The sequence below is a fragment of the Cheilinus undulatus genome, linkage group 22, assembly GCF_018320785.1.
Source record: "Cheilinus undulatus linkage group 22, ASM1832078v1, whole genome shotgun sequence".
Lineage (NCBI taxonomy): Eukaryota > Metazoa > Chordata > Actinopteri > Labriformes > Labridae > Cheilinus > Cheilinus undulatus.
Genome location: NC_054886.1, coordinates 15,096,397 through 15,113,529, shown reverse-complemented (window position 1 = coordinate 15,113,529; position 17,133 = coordinate 15,096,397). Strand labels below are relative to the sequence as shown.

General features: G+C 39.6%; 1 protein-coding gene across 1 annotated transcript; it reads right to left on the bottom strand.

The window, feature by feature from the left end:
- Window positions 1–3,556: 3,556 nt before the first annotated feature.
- Window positions 3,557–15,725, bottom strand: pcolceb (procollagen C-endopeptidase enhancer b). The gene is made up of 10 exons (XM_041779993.1): window positions 15,640–15,725; window positions 12,497–12,605; window positions 10,555–10,813; window positions 10,167–10,291; window positions 7,875–8,011; window positions 7,581–7,771; window positions 7,077–7,490; window positions 6,583–6,663; window positions 6,318–6,488; window positions 3,557–3,687 (listed from the first exon to the last, which is right to left on the bottom strand). The coding sequence occupies exons 1-10, from the start codon at window positions 15,723–15,725 to the stop codon at window positions 3,557–3,559; spliced, it is 1,704 nt and encodes a 567-aa protein (XP_041635927.1).
- Window positions 15,726–17,133: the final 1,408 nt, after the last annotated feature.

Here is a 17,133-nt window from a genome sequence, read left to right as displayed (position 1 = left end):
TTGTATGTCTTCTGCCTCTTTGTATTTGTAGTTTTCTCAGTGGACTCTTAATTTTTAAAAAAAATGATAATTCTGTTAGTACATTTCACCTTATCTTTTAATAAGCTTTTGTATTTTCTGTATTTGTTTTTGTTTTACATTTTTGCAACCATGACAGATTCATTCTTTTCATATATGTGTGTGTTTAATAAATGTAACATGATCATCAAGGTAAAATATTTTACTATGAAGAGGTTGTGTTTCTTTTTACAGTAAATTGTACATATTTAGTTTTTCAGATCTAATTTTTCATACTTAATTTAAGCTTTAGGTCAGATTTGACCCATCATTCACTTCCAACCTGTGCCAGATCAAAGGTTTGGTATAGATGAGGTTAGGTTCTGGGAATGGTATGGACTTTAATCTGTCAGTCACATGTGGGTCGTATGAGGGCCAAAATTCTTTTCCAAATGTCCCCCATGTACTTTTCCCATATGAGGCCCAGCTATGAGCCATATGAAGTGTTTTTTGTGGTGCAATTATAATTTTTGTAATTTTTCTCCTCTCTTGGCTCATCATTTACTCCCATTTTCCTTTCCTGACTTCCATTGTTTCACTCCTTCCTGGAGGGTCGTCCACTGTAAGGGGTTTTCTTTTCTCTATAACTGACCTTCACGCAGGCAGGAACCCCCAGAAACTTTTTAGCTTCAACGCCTTATTTCTTATACTGTGGTGTGTTTTGCATTTGTTCTTACTAAAAATGAAGGGGCTAAATTAGCTGTGAATTGAGGAAAAACTCTTAGCGAGTCTGTGTCAGGACTGTGCACAGTGACTTCCTTTAAATAACTCCATATGAGTCACTCTAAACCAAAAATGTTCGGGGCTTTTATGAAAACACACGGGGCTTAAGCCCATGTAGCCACCCCATAACTCCGTCGATGGTGCTGGAGATGAAGATCCAGATCAGAGATATCGAAAGGGTCCAAGTATGGTCTATGAAAGTCAAACATAGCTACCCCGTTATGCTCTTATACAGAGACCGTCTACTCGACTATCCCGAGCTGCATGGGGCTAGTAAGAGACCGGTTGTGGCTTATCTACGGCTTACTTGGAGAAAAACAATCCTCAAGAAAATCTTTATTTAAAAACAAACACTGTTGATGAACTGCTAGTCATATCAGTAAGTTTGTTTTCCACACATAGACATAAAGAGCAAAGCTGCAAATGAAGGCGAGGCAGAACAAATTGTGTGTGGGAAAACCGCATGTGTAGGACAGGGGCGGTTTTGGACTTTAGAGTGCTCAGGCAAAATACCATGAATTTATATCATATTTATGAATCATTTTGATGGTCATTTACTCAATTCGGAGTTTCCAGATTGTTTCTCTGCTAATCGGTGCTTCACCAGTAACTAGTCATTATTGCTTTTATCACACAAGTATTGGTTAAGTAAAGCTGGTTATCAAACTGGGTGGTAAACATTGTGTTATCTCAGTGGATTTTTGTGATTAATTAGTGAAAACAATTGTTATTTTAACCCCTGCTGTCTCTCTTTGTGCCTGTTTTGCAGAAGACCAAAGTAGACTTATCTTCAAAGGACATCAACTGCCGAATGACAAGTATCTGTTTGACTGTGGCCTCAGAAATGAATCAACAGTTCACTTTGTTTTAAGGTTACAGGGAGGTGGAGGGAAGGGAAGGTGAACAAGAAGAGGATGATGATGATGAAGAAGAAGTTAAGGAGATCATTGCTGAAATAGGTTGCTGGGGTGATCTGAACTAAAGTATGGATAACATCTCCAATTTTTTGTGCACGTCTTGATTAAGGTTTGAGGAAACATGTAGCCTGCTTCTTATTTCAGTTCACATTTTTAAGGATGTGTTACAAACAGTTATCATGAAATGAAAGGAAGATGGCCAATGTGTAAATCTGCCTAGATCAGGCCGTTCTCACAAACAGAGTGACTGTGCAAGGAGACTAGTGACTAACTAGTGAGTGCTTCAGCAGCTGAGATGGGAGAGTTGCCCGGGTTCTTCACCAGTCAAAGCTTTATGGGAGAGTGGCAAAGAGAAAGCCACTGTTGGAGAGAACTCATTAAATCTTGACTAGAGTTCATCAAAAGGCATGTTGGAGACTCCATGGTCAAGTGGAAGAAAGTTCTTTGGTCTGGTGAGACCAGAATTGTGCATTTTGGCCATCAGACAGACACTTTATTTGGTGGACACCATCACCACAAACACACCATCCTCACTGTGAAGCATGGTGGTGGCAGCATCACGCTGTGGGGGTTTTTCTTGGCAGTTGGCCCTGTAAGGCTTGTAGAAGTATGGGGTAAAATTAAAAGGGCAAAATATAGGGAAACCCTGGAGTAGGGCTGGGTAATTGATCAAAAATTAGATTAAACTGCAATATGGCCTGCTGCAATTTTCAAATCGCAGAAGATGCAATATTTATTTTACCCAAAATTTGTGTCAAAATAGCAGTTTAAAACATTTTTTTTTTTTGCAGCAGAGATGTTATGCATTACATATCATGCAATCATTTCCATGATTTTTTAATATAGTCTACAAAAAATCATACTTTTTGTATGTTTTTCTTATTAAATATAAGAATGGCATAATAATTATAACTCCCTTCAGTACATCAATTCCTATCCAATTTGCAATAAGAGTCAAAATCATCCCAATTAGCTACAGTATTTTTCAGAATTGTTCAGCTCTAGTTTTAGCTGATATTGTGCTGGTTATAATATATACTTATTCATTGTTTGCGTTTGTTGGTTAAAAAAAAAACACAATATAAAGAACTTAAATAATAATCGCAAATCAAATTTCAATTGCAATACTGGGGGAAAAAATAGCAATACGATTATTTTTCTAAATCATTCAGCCCTACCCTGGAGGACAATCTTATTTTACATTATATATTTTTATGTAACTGACATTACTTTGCAGAAATCTGTTCTTACTTTGACAATAAAGAGGTTGTTTTTAAATTCTTTTGTCAAAAAAGAAATTATGTTGACCATGATTGAATTATAAAATCAGTAAATGGGTAAAACAGACTTCATATAGGTACTGTATATTGAAAAAATTCCCACTAATGAACTTTACTTCCAACATCTGCTCTCATTTTGGCCCTCAAATCTCCAGAAATCTTCTGGCACATTTGCTGCAAAATCTTTGGGTGTAGTTCCAAACTCAGCTGATTATTTGAGATTTAATCCAACATGTATGATATTGAATCATAGATTTATGTAAAGCGCAAAGCTTCTTCTTTAAATATGAAACAAAAGAAAGCTTAGGTAAATCCACAGTGTCAGTGACATTATTAAACATTAAAAACCCCCAAGAAACATCATCATGTTGTTTATTTGATATCAGTCTTAAAGATTTTTATAATTTACATACAAAATAAAAAATAAAATTTCGAATGATTTTTTGAGTATTTTTATTTAATTTTCTTAAAACATTATTGCACTATAAAAAAAATTACATTTGAATATTACTGGTAACCTCTGCCCTTTAAATGTGAAGTTGCATGCTGTCCATTTGATTGGTTAGCAGGGCTGTGATGTCAGCAGGATTTTTTGGAGAGGTTGAGCAGTGCTTTGTTGTGGATGGGTTTGTAGAGGAGCGTGAAGCTGGAGGGGGTGAGAAGACCATTGCCCTGCGCGTCAACTTTTCCCATCAACACGTAGTTCTTGCCTGAAAAGAAGCATTAAATATGTGTCAGAAAATTATAATACAAGGAAAAACTGAAGATACTTTTTATGGTTTCACAATTTTTAAGCTGATGAAATGGGAGCTGTGTTTTACTGTACAATAGTAGGCCTATTTGCTCTATATAATGTATTAAAATTAATGTCATTGCTAACGTACTGGTGAATTAATGGGCTATATTAATGTTAAGAGGAAAATACATTTATATGAATAAATTAGCCTGGACTGCTTAAAGTTATTATCTGTCATCATCTGTGACAGGCGGGAGTATTTTGTGTTACCTTGGGGGCTTGTTCGGGAAAGACTGACTAATAAAAAGGGAAGGTATATGAGAGCGGCCCCACCATCCTTAACATTTTCTGTATGTGGCCCTTAGCAAAAAAAAGAAAGTTTGGAGACTCCTTGATAAATCATTTAATTCCACTCAAGTTTCTTGCTCACAACAGGTTTAGGCATCACTTTAGGTAGGAAGGTGGGGAGGATGCAAAGTTTTTACTCTTGAACTACTAAGATGAATACTTAGAGAAAGCACTAGCTCACATTTGGCTCATATCTGCAGGTTTTTCATCATCTTTTAACAACATGCAGTGTCATGTTTTCTCAGCAACAATGATCTAGGATATTAATCGGCCTGATCAGCTGGTGGCGTGGATTTCTGACTAACATAACATGGAGGATCTCCATAATTGGCCAAATTTAAGTCCCAACCACACCCACAGGCTCACCACAAGGGTGCGCCCTTTCCCCAGTCCTCTTTGTCATGCACACTGATGCCTAGGGGACCCCTGAGGAGAGCACCTACCTGATCAAATTTTGTGATGATGAAGCTCTTAGTGCAAGAACAATGCTAGTGTTTTATGTGAGTCTCATGGTAAGATGGACTGCAAACAACCACCTCCTGTACTTTAAAGAGGAATATTCAATTGTTTAAAGCACATGTTTTCAAAAATTTTTATCAAAATGTTCTAATAAAATGTACTGTCTTTTACACCAGTGTGTCTTATCTTAATTTAATGTTATTTAACAATTAAATGACTCTTATTTTTACAACCCTAATTCCAAAAAGTTGGGGTGTCATAAACCCATATTTATTCACAGCAGAACAAGAACAACAAATCAGATTTGAAACTGATGTTTTACCATCTCATTAAAATTTTTTGCTCACTCTGAATTTGATGGCAGCAACACACCTCAAAAAATCAGGGGCAGGGTAACAAAAACCTGGAAAATTAAGTGGTACTAATGAACTAATGCAACTAATTAGGTTAACTGGCAACAGGTCAGTAACATGGCCTGGTATAAAAGGAGCACTATAGAGAGGCAGAGTCTCTCAGAAGCGAAGACAGGCAGAGTTCCACCAATCTGCCAAAAATGCATCTAGAAAAAGATGGAAAAATCTGTGAAAAATATTCCTCAATGTAAAATTGTGGAGACTTCGAATATCCCACCATCTACAGTACAAAATATCACCAAAACATTTAGAGAATCTGGGGAAATCTCTGAGCAAGCAACAAGGCCAAAGGTCAATATTGGATGCTTGTGATCCGCCCTTGGGCAGTACTGCATTAAAACAGGCATGCTTCTGTACTGGAAATCACTGCATTGGCACAGGAACACTTCCAGGAATCATTGTCTGTCAAAACAGCTCGCTGTGCCATCCACAAGTGCAAGTTAAAGCTGTGTCATGCAAAGAAGAAGCCTCATGTGAATGCCATCCAAAAACACCACCATTTTCTCTGAGCCAATGCTCAGTGGAAAACTGTTCTGTGGTCAGATTAATCTAAATTTGAAATTATTTTTTGGAAACCATGGACACCATGCATACTAAAGAGGAGAGAAACCATCCAGCTTTTTATCAGTGCACAGTTCATAAGCCTGCATCTCTTAGTCATTACAAGGATATGGACAGCTTACACATCTGGAAAGGTTCTCTCAATGCTGAAAAGTATATGGAGGTTTAGAGCAACATATGCTCCCTTCCAGACAACGTCTCTTTCAGGGAAGGCCTTGTATGTTTCAGCGAGACGATGCTTAACCACATACCACATCCATCACAACAGCGTGGATCACAGTAGAAGAGTCCAGGTACTGAGCTGACCTGCCTGCAGTCCAGACCTTTCACCAATAGAAAACATTTGGTGCATCATAAAACAAAAATCCTGCAAAGAAGACCCAGGACTTTTGAGCAGCCAGAATCCTACAATCACACAAGAATGGGAAAACATTCCTCTCCAGCAACTTCCCAGACATTTACAGCCTGTTGTTAGAAAAAGAGGGGATGCTACACAATGGTAAACATGGCCCTGTCCCTACTTTTTTGAGATGTGTTGCTCCCATGTCTCAGTATCAACATCTGGTAAGTTGTAAATGTTCTACTGTGAATAAAATATGGCTTTATGCAAATTGAAATCATGTCATTCTGTTTTTATTAACACTTTTGTACTTGGGAAATTTTTGTAAGATGATCACGTCATCTGCGTACAAGGACAGTTTGTCCTCTTCCCAGTGTTGAATTTTAAAAAACTGAAAAAAATCTTTGTTGAAGAACCTGAGCACTGATGCTATGGATGCATAAAAAATGGTACAACAACTTCAAGGGATGACTTTTTTCATACCTTTAAGGACCCCTGGGCATCTCTTGCAGGTGGAGGCCAGTGTGACTGACATTACGGGCCCTGATTTTGCGATGTTCAGGCGTCCTTGCTTATAGGCCTTGATGATGAACACTTCAAGTGTGGCTGAACCTCCAGGGCCAGCTGTCACTGCTGTGACCTTACCCGTAATCACTGAATGGGAGAGAAATTATTGTCAAATCCCTGAATTTTAGCAGGTTTCTCAAAGCTGCAAGACTGGATTAAAGATTCAGCTGATGTGGCTCACCGAAGTCATGAGAGCAGAAGCTGGACTGGAGAGTTCCCGTCCTCTTACAGGGTTGTGTACACAGTGGGTTCAGTGGTGAAGCTGAAGCAACAACAAATGCAAACACTTGATAAGCACCTTACTTATTTTATGATACAGGTGTGCTAACTTTCGATTAAACCAGGGGTGTCCAAACTATGGCTCAGGGACAAATGCGGGGGCCTATGTTTTATTGGGCCTCAGCAAATTCTGAAACATAAATGAAAAATGGCCCACATTAGAACATCAGGCTCATGCTTGACTGTAGTGTATATTTTTATCTATGGTTTCTTATTGACAGGCCAGAATATTTTTGCGATACCTTGGGGGCTCGTCCGGGAAGGACTAACTGACTTTGATACCATAAAGGTGAGGTATATGAAAACTGCCCCACCATCCTTAACATTTTCTGTATGTGGCCCTCAGCAAGAAAAGTTTGGACTCCCCTGGATTAAATCATTTAATCCTCTACTCACGTTTCTTGCTCACAACAGGCTTCTTTGTCACTGTCTTGCTCACACCAGGTTTAGGCGTCACTTTAGGCTTTATCTTTGGTTTGGCTGTGGGTTTGATGCCGCTCTTGGAGGTTGGCTTTACAGGTTTGATGCTGGGTTTCGGGGTAGGCTTGATCTTCAGTGTAGGCTTACTCGTAGGTTTAGCCTTGATTCTTGGTTTCATGGTTGGCTTAATAACCTTAAATCTTGGTGTGGGTTTGGTTCCAGGTTTAGGCGTTGGCTTTCTCACAGGTGCTTTGGGTGTCGGCTTGGTGGGTTTGGGTTTAGGTGTGGGCTTGACAATGGGTTTTTTGGGAAGAGGTTTTTTCACCAAAGGTCTCTTGGTTGGTTTGAGGGCGGGTTTAGGCGGAGGGGCAGGTCTAGGAGTGGGCGTTGCTTTTGTTGGTTTTGTTGGCTTTGTTGGTTTTGCTGGCTTTGTTGGCTTTGTTGGTTTTGCTGGCTTTGTTGGCTTTGTTGGTTTTGCTGGCTTTGTTGGCTTTACAGGTGTTTTACGTGGCATTGATGTGGTCTGAGGACCATAGATAAAATCTCCTCCAGCAGTTGGCGTCCTAGACCCCTGGGGCACACTGGCGTAGTGGGCCATGAAGCCATCTGAGGTCACACTGAGGTCAGAGACAAACTGGACCAGGAGCTCATTCCCGTTTGTCACTATAGTTCTATAAAAAAAGAAAGAGGAGGCGGAGCTCAGAAGTCTCATAAAAAGCAACTTTTGAACATATTTTGCTCATTTCAACACCAAATTCTGATCAGTAATCTCACCCTGGTGTTCTGTCTCCACAGAACTTCCCGATCCGCCTTGAGTTATCCTTCTCTCCCCCATTAAATAATGCAACATAGTCGTAGCGACAGTACGTGTCAGGCTCCAAGTCCAGCTTCTCAAACTTCACCTCAATCACCTGGGAAGGATGCAGCATTGAAAACTTTAATTTATGGGGAATGATTAGTGTGAGCTGGTTTTTCCTCATGAATCTAGTAGAGATAGACTGAAAGTGGTCATGTAGGTGGAGGAGGAGGAGGAGGGGTCAAGGGTCCTAAAATACAGAGGGGCATTTACTCTCTCCATGCTCTCGCTTCCTTTCCTCTAACCCAACTTTCAATCTCCTGGCACACATGAACACGCCTTTAGGAACTCAATGTAGCCTTTCATTTAAACCTGAAGACTGCCATAATTTTACAGGCACATGCACTTTACACATGTTACATAAGGGATGAGAGGGGGAATATTTCCTTGTGATGGGCCCCTTATAAGCTCACAAATTTTTCATTCCTCCACCCACATTCATTAGCCTTGTGTATCTATGTTTATGTGTGGCTGAAATATGACTAAAAAGTTTTTGTGCAGGCAGTAGCGACAAAAAATGAATGTTGTGGATAATTTCCAACTTTTTAAAGAACATAAAAGAATTAACTTACAAAAAATGTTAGCTTGTGTGGTACCAACTAATAGTTGAGGGTTACAACTCTATCTAAAAAAATTAAATGCAGCACTTTTTCTTCCTCTCCAAACAGTGCTCTGTATGCCAACTACTTTAGCAAAATAGTGATTTCAGACTGCTCTAGTTAGCTTTTAAATATATCACATTCAAGAAGTCAAAGCTAAACAACAGGGCTATCTGTCCAGCTAGCTAGCCAACCTAGCAAGATAACATTTAGGATTTGTGAGGATCTGACATAATGAAAAGGAGCTACGTAGTAGAAATACACAGTATTATCGGCATGGTACATATTGGTACAGGCAGATATTAGCTTCAGATGTCAGTGATTTTTACTGCTATTTACAGCCTATATATCTGGCTGTATACACCTCTGATGGACATTCTCACAGACCGTTCATTTGAGACAATGTTGATTTTACGAATGGAAATACAAGGTTAAACTTTCTTAATAAAATAAGATTTAACTTCTGTTCAGAGTTAGGGTAGGTGTTTAGGTAACGCTCAGGATACCAAAAGTTAAAAACCTGACCTGCAAAACCTGATTACAGAGCATTTAATGAAGCTAAGCAAACAGTCTGCTTACAGCATAAAAGCTTGTGCTTCTTGAAAACATTTTAACGCAGTGAGCGTGTAGCTTGTGTATCTCTGTTAGCTGCATTAGCAAAGAACAGCAGTGTAGCTAACCCTAGCTAAAGCTAAGCTCACACAGCAGCTATGTAAGATAAGTAGCTTGGTTAGCTTTCGCTAATTTGCTATAACTCAAGTTGCTAAAGCTAACTTAGCTACATGGGCTCAGGTTAAAATGTTAATTATGTAGCTAACATAGTTACATTAGCTAACAACGCTATTATGAGCCACTATTTGTGTTACTAGATTAATACATGATTTAAATCGATTAGACCTCTGACCTTTTTCTCTGTTTTCCACTGTATATAAAATGCTGCTGGGTCTGTAATGTTTGCAATGGGCTTATTTCATGAATATAACTGTCAGACTTTGTGAATAAAGTTAAGGAAAAAACTTTAACACTGCTTGTATGTTGTATGCTGAAATAGTAAGCCTCTTAGATGTACCATCTGTGAGAATGGTCATCAGAAATGTACGGTCTGCAACCAGACTGTCTTGTAAAGTGACATATTTCTGTTAATAAATAAATACATAAATAATATGAATTTATAATGTTTCACTAAAAAAATGTATGCATATCTGTCTTAATAAAAGACTGGACATGACATGCAATATAACTTTTAAGTTTGACCAACATATCATCTTTTTACATGGATTTCTGACCTATACTGCAGTTAGTCAGCAGGGGGAGCTCCAAATATATTGGCGTCACAACTGTGCAGCTTTTGTTCTGTCCATCTTAATATACAGCCAATAGCAAGGTCAATAACATTCAAATTTTTGCTGTAAACAACTGTGAACTAATACAAGTAAAGTCAAACAAGGATTTTAAGACTACCAGAATTATCAAACATTTTAGTCTGATTACTGTTCACCTTCTTGTTTAAATACTGACATGCTGCTCTCTTGGCCTCTGAGTTAGTATCTTATATATAAAACAAATTTTAAAAAATAGGTGTATAAATATAATATTAAGGTTGTTGCTTACATTGCTTGGTTCTACGGAGATATGCCAGGAGCAGCTGATGCCTGCTGGGTAATTAGAGTTGGGCCAGTTTGGTGTCCTGACAGAGCCCTGTGATTTGGTCAGCCTTCCTCCACAGAACTGGTTCTCTGTGGGGAAAAAAAGAGGGAAAAGTACATAAACTAATATTTTTTATATCCTTTATTTTGAGTTCTTTAAAGAGGTTCTGAATGGTGTCAATAAATTTCTTATACTTTAGAGATGTGTATGTTCCAGAGTAAATTTTTAGTCTCAGCATTTCTCAAAAACTCCAAACATGTTTGTATTTGACTTGTAAAGACTGTTTTATTTTTCAGACCATGTCTGTTATAAACAGTTACTTAGTGTAAGCTTGTAGAATCATCGTCCACACCTTCAACATGCGGCTTTCCTGCGCTGAAAGCAGCAAGAAATCCTCTCCCTCCTGTTGCGTCGTCTGACACCAACTCTAACATCATGGTGTTGGAAGTGGAGATAAGAGCCCCAGGTCTGAACGTCCCACAGAAACGACCCAGCTTTTGCACCAGGCGGGAGTGACCGTTGTAAACATCCAGGTAGTCGTAGCGACAGGTGGGGTCAGCCTCCAGGTCAAAGAGGCGGAATGACAGCATGACCACATGACCTTCTGGGACCTAAAGGAGGGAAACATGTATTTCTATGAAACAATAGAAGAAAAAGGGATTTAAAAGAGGTTTGAAGGTTGAATGAATGAAGACTGAGAATGTATAATGCCATGGTTACTTCAACATATTTGTAAAAAACAACTGAGATGCTGAAACACTGACAACCACCACCATTTTCACTTACCTTAGCTGATGGGATAAAGCTGACAAACACCGTAATTTCAAAACCAACCATTACACAAGTTCAATGAACCTGAGATGCTGGTAAAGATGGGAGAGGTGTCATTTGTTCATCCCAGCAGTAGCTGTTTGCACAGTCCCACACAGTCCTGGGAGGAGGTTAATATAGGTCTTATCACACTAAATGTTACCTATGAAGGGCAACTATAAGTGCAGGGGTTTTGGTGCCTTTCACTAACATTTTAAATGAATTTTTGATGCAAGACAGCCCAAAATGGACCAATTAAGTTCTCCTATCAAAACTCAATGTAGTCTAGTGCAGTGGTTCTCAACGTGGGGGTCTCAAGACACTGAGAGGGGGCTGCTAGATGCCTTAAATAATCATGTAATGAGATTTATGCTGCAATTAAAGTAATTTAAAAAGAAATGTAAAAAGTAAGCCTGCACACAGATTTGGCAGTGTCCCTGACAAACCCAGAGAACGGGCCCTTACAAGTTGTGATTTATTGATGATAAGAATGCATGTGTCTTTTATCACTAGCGTCCTGAATAACAGTTTCCTCATTTTGGAGCTGAAAAGTGCGCCAAACTATTATTGGGTTCCAGTGTTCAAAGTATTCTTTTGGGCCACTTTTTAACCACTTTTCCCACACAATTGTGCCACTGTTATTTACCACTTTTCACAAATGTTGCATTATTTGTGCTCATTTTGCCTTTTTTAACCCATGTTTGCCACATTTTAACCTGTTTTCATCAATTTTCCCCACCATTCTTTGTGACTTTTAAACATTTTTGCGACTTTAATCCCATTTCTGGCTCTTCGTAATCCCATTTCCCTGCCTTGTCAGTACATTTCCTCTACTTTTAAGATATTTTTGTCACTTTTGGACCATTTCCATCAAAATTTTCCTGCATGTTTTGCCACTTCTATACTAATTCTTGACACTGTCTACCTGTTGTTGCCTCTTTTGACCAACTGTCACCACTTTTAACCTCTTTTCACCAGTTTTAATGACCATTTCTGACAGTTTAAACCACTTCCCACTTTTAAATCCCTTTGCACCAAATTTTCCACCCATTTTTGCCACTTTCCACCCATTTTTGCTTATTTTTTTTTCAAATCCTATTTCCCCCTCTTTTCCACCAATTTTGGCCATTTTTAACCCATTTTAGCAATTTTAATCCATTTTAATTCAGTTTGTAATAAAAGAAATTTACATTAGTGATGGCAAGATTCTACGGCACATACAAATTACAAAAAAGATACTTGTTGCTTTGATAAGAGTAAATATTAAAAAATGGATATCTCAGCTTAACCTTACAATGAACCCTGACTTTGTTGATCTCTGTTGGCCCCCATTTTGGCTGGGCCCCAGAAAGCTCTCCCCTTTATCCCCCCTAATAAACGGCCTTGTATGCACATGACTTTTCTTCATTGAGCATGGCTGTGTTCAACTACCTTCAGGTGCAGTGAGACTGGTTAAATGCCATGATGTGATTAAAGAGACTCACAGTGATGTACCAGGTGCATTTACTGTTGGGTTTGTAGGGACTGGGGAATCCTTCACTGGCAACGATACCTGAGTCTATGACCAGGTGGCCTCCACACAGGAAAACAGGCCTAGAAAAAAGGAAAGAAACAAGGAAATATCACACAACCGCCACGATTCAACATTTTATTTTGCATGCTTCACTGGAGGAAAGCGCAGCTCGTCTGCAGCCAAACTGAGGCCCTACATACACACTGCAAACCACAGCGGCACAGTCTGTCTCTGTTCTCCAAGTCTGGGGAGGTTCCCTGTGAGCTCTCCTGGTTCATGTTTGTTCATCAAACTTTAAAGCAGAAATCCTGCCAACATACAGTACGCCTGCTGTAAGCTTTCTCCACAGTCTTAGTGCACCACAAGAAAGCTGCATGTAGATGTTACATGTACTTTACTGTAGCAGACAGGACACACATGGCATTAGGTGACAGACACCCACTCTTAAACACTCTGATAAACACAGATCAAAGCAGGGGCCAGCCTTGACTTTTAATTTTGCAGCTTGTTAATGTTGCAGCTCTGGCATGTGTCGGCTCTGTTTTTGTAGTTTTGTGCTAACTTGTTGAGGTCCAGCATGAATCGCCTTCCTCCAGTCGAGGTTTGTGTTTTTTTTTAGTGAAAACACAACATTTTAGTTTGTTTTCATTTTTGTTTTGTTCTTGTACGTCTGCTGTGGTGCTGCAAGGCCACATTTGGTTACAAAAAGAAAAAAAATTCCCAGTGGCGGTGTGGTCCCTCCCTTCTGACCCTCCATGGCTAAACAGCCCACAGGCATGTGTTTGTCTCTCATGTTCATTTACACCCCTGTGTGTGTGTTTGTGTGAGAGTAGCTTCGGCAGTGTGCAATTCAGGTTCAAATAGCATCTAGAAAAATGAAACTGTCAACATTTTTCTTTCACCTTTTTGAATTCATCACTGAAATGAAAGAAAACAACACATAACAAATATGAAAGGACAGTGGTTCAACAACAGCACTGTACAAAAGCCCCACCATCATCATGTCGCTGTACACACAGCATCCACACGACAGTACAGAGCATGGAAACAGGCTTTAAATGTGCAAAGTTTGCAATGACCACTAACCTGACACGCCAGATCGACTGTTTCACCCCCTTTGATATTTTACCCTTTTATTGATTTTATAAATCAATCATGGTCAATATAATTTAGTGAAAATATGCACAGAGATTGGGCGTGAGCAGTCTGGGCTGTGACTCAGCCACCCCAGAACACTCACTTTTGTTGTCTTCAAACCATTTCTGTGTAGCTCTCCTGTACGCTGGAAACTAAATCTTCCCCTAAGCCGTAGTTCTCTTGCAGACTAAATAAGATTGCCCTCCAGGATTTTCATATAAATTGCCAAATTAATTTTACCCTCTACCTTTACAAGCCTTTCAGGGCCAGCTGCTAAGAAGCATCCCCAAGGCATGATGCTGTCACTACTGTGCTTCCCAGTGGGGATGGCCTGATCCAGGCAGATTTACACGTGCAATATTTCTTCCATTTCTTGATGATGAATTTAACTGAACTCCAGGGGGATGTTCAGAGCCTTGGAAATGTTTTCGTATCCATCCCCTGACTTATTCAATAACCCTTTCTCTGAATTGATTAGAGTGTTCTTTTGTCTCTGTGGTGTAATGGTAGCTAGGAATACTGATTAACCAGTGACCGGACCTTCAAGACACAGGTGTCTAGATACTACAATCACTTGAGACACATTCACTGCACTCAGCTGATCCCTATTTCATTAATTGTGAGAATACAAGCACCAATTGGCTGGACTCCATTAAATTAGGGCAATCCCTTTAAAGGGGGTGAATATTTATGCAGTCACGTCTTTTACATTACATATTTTTCATTTGACATCACCTTTTTTTTCTTTCTTTTTTTTTTTTTTTTTAGAAATGATGACGATGAATACATAAAATCAATAAAAGGATGAAACGTCCAAGGGGTTGAATACTTTTTCTAGTAATAGTATATCCCTGAGGTAAATTCCATGTGGTCTCCACCATGTTGGACATGCCTGGAAGACCTCCAAAGGGAGCCAACAAGGAGGTATCATCGTCAGATCCCTGACTCACCCCTACTGGCTGCCTGCCCCGCAAAAGAGCAGAGCTCTAGTCTGACCTCCATCCTGATGTTCAAAGTCCGTACTCTATCTGTAAGGCTAAGCCCAGCCACCCTTTGGAGGAAACTCACTTTAACTGCCTGTATCTGTATCTGTATTCTATATTTTATTCCACAGTCACACCAAACAGTCACGGCTATGGGGGTTAGAACAAAGATCAACTGGTAAATCGAAAGCTTTGCTTTTCAGCTCAGATTTCTTCATCATAATGGCTCTGCACAATGCCACACTACTTTGCCTGCCAATGTCACGTTCCATCTTACCCTCACTCATAAACAAGACCCCCAAGATACTTGAAGTCCTTCACTCGGGGCAAAGACTCACTCCCTGTCTTGGGGGGACAGTCCTCCGTTTTCAGGCAGAGAAAATGCAAAACAAAGTAAAATATCTTGCCTTTTTATTTTGCTTTCAGAACACATCAGTGACTGTAAGAAATGTAAGAGTCGTTTCTATCTCCTTTCTTCTCCATTTTTCCTGAGCATGAATTAAATATGGTAAACAAAGAAATTTTCAAAAATAACACCAATATGGAAGGATACAGGGAGACAGAAATGACAGCAGGAAAGGCTGTGACATTAAATGTCCTTGATCTGGTGATGATGTTGGAAGGGGCAGAATGATTTCTAATGCTGGACAACAGAAATGCAAATTTAAGTTTTAAATTGTTGCCACTTTGGATGAAAACATCCCATGTTAGGGCTAGATGTGTGCAGTCTAATCTCCGCATCATTCACAGCATGCTGTCATTTAAGGAGTTTATAGGAGGGTAACCACATCTTCCTGAAAACACTGCAGCCTTCTAATTCTACCCCAATTTTCTGTAATCATAATACTGCAACCAGGAGAGGAAATAACACACACAGTAGTTTATATAGACACATGTGGGCTTGAGAATGGCATGCCACGTGCAGGATTTTTGAGTGGAATAGATGCACAAAAAGGACATTGATATCTGAAGTCTTCACTCACACGCTGCTTACCTGGTGAAGTTGGTCTGACTCTGAGCGGCGGTCCATCCCAATGTCAGAATGACTAAAAGACACCCAGTCCACACCCTGTCCTCCATCCTGCTGTACAGATTAGAGTAAGACGGGAGAAGAGGAAGGAGGGAGAGTCAGACTCAGAAGGGGAGGGGAGAGATGTGAGGTTCGAGAGGGGAGGAGAAGGGAGTGTTATGAAGAAGAAAGAAAAAGGTGAATAAATTTGATTCTGAGAGGACAGAAGGTTGTTTGATACCTGAGGAAATGACATAATTACACTGTAAACTCAAGCACAGCCAAGAGCAATGATACAGTTCAGAGTACAGCGTGTTTATGTGTTGTTGTTCGGCCGGTAATGGAATATATGGAAAATGTATGTTTCTGAAGGTGTGTGCTAATAGACAGAGCACCACTGTCACTAATACAAGCCAGGTTTTTGTTTCTCTCATTAGCAACTCAGCAGCCATGTTTGGAAAAGTGGAGCTTTGGTTCACATCTCAACAAGCATGAATGTATTAGTATATGACAGTGGGGAACCGTCAGGGTCCTCTAGGCCTTCTGAGAGGGCTTTTTTCATTTTAAATGTCATAATTTAAATACTGTTTTAACAATCTGCATATAAACAATACGATTCCAAGAAAATAAACCCCAACAAACACACCTTTTCTGTTTGTATTTGCATGTAAAGGGTTAAGAGGAGAACAGTCATTCATCCAATCAGAATCGTCTGTTGTTGCTGCTGCTTGACATTCAGCTCTTTGATTGGTGTGACCCCTTTAAAATTTCAGAGGGCCTGGGTATTGTTTCTCCTCCTCCTCAATCATACAGCATTAGTTCAGGCCATGGCCTTAAGTACTGAAATATAATGGCGATCAGCTGATCTCACTCAAGCCCTCATCAGCTGACAGCCAGCTGATTCGCTCTAAGCACACTATTAGCGAATCGCACTCATGCTGCCATATTTACACTGCTCTAGCCTAGCTATGCTTTGCTGCTCCCTCTTGAAGCTGCTTTTTGCAACCCTCCTCCACCCCAGCTCCTCCTTTATGCTATATCTGTCTTAATCACTGCTCTGGGTTTATAGCTTCTTCTCTCCTCATAGGCTTGTGGAAGGGCAGGGGGGTCCCAGAATGGCCACACTACCAATTTAAATAAAAGCAATAAGAGTAAACTGCTAATAAGTAGAAAAAATTATAAACAATAATCATGTGTCTTTCGTGACAAATTGGTCCTGACTGAAGTCTGTTTTTCATTCGCCAAAGGGGGGTCTGGCAGAAAAAGTTTGGGAACCACTGTCCAACGGGGTGAATACTTTTTACAGGCACTGTATTCAAGTGTATTTAACAAAACTGACTCTACTTATGAACGCTAGATTTCCTCTGTAAGTGAGGGTTATTATGAGGATTAAATTCCTTTACACTAAATTACATCTCAATAAAATAAGTAGCTGGTTAAAGAGTTCAGTTAAATGCTGGAAAGTATGAAAAATACAGA

Excerpts from the sequence above, each read along its gene's own strand:
- pcolceb (XM_041779993.1), bottom strand. The coding sequence starts at position 15,725 with ATGGAGGACAGGGTGTGGACTGGGTGTCTTTTAGTCATTCTGACATTG. Across the intron at positions 8,012-10,166 it reads TCTCCGTAGAACCAAGCAAT|GTGATTGAGGTGAAGTTTGA; the intron begins GTAAGCAACAAC and ends CATCCTTCCCAG. Across the intron at positions 3,688-6,317 it reads ATGCCCAGGGGTCCTTAAAG|GCAAGAACTACGTGTTGATG; the intron begins GTATGAAAAAAG and ends GCTTCTTTTCAG.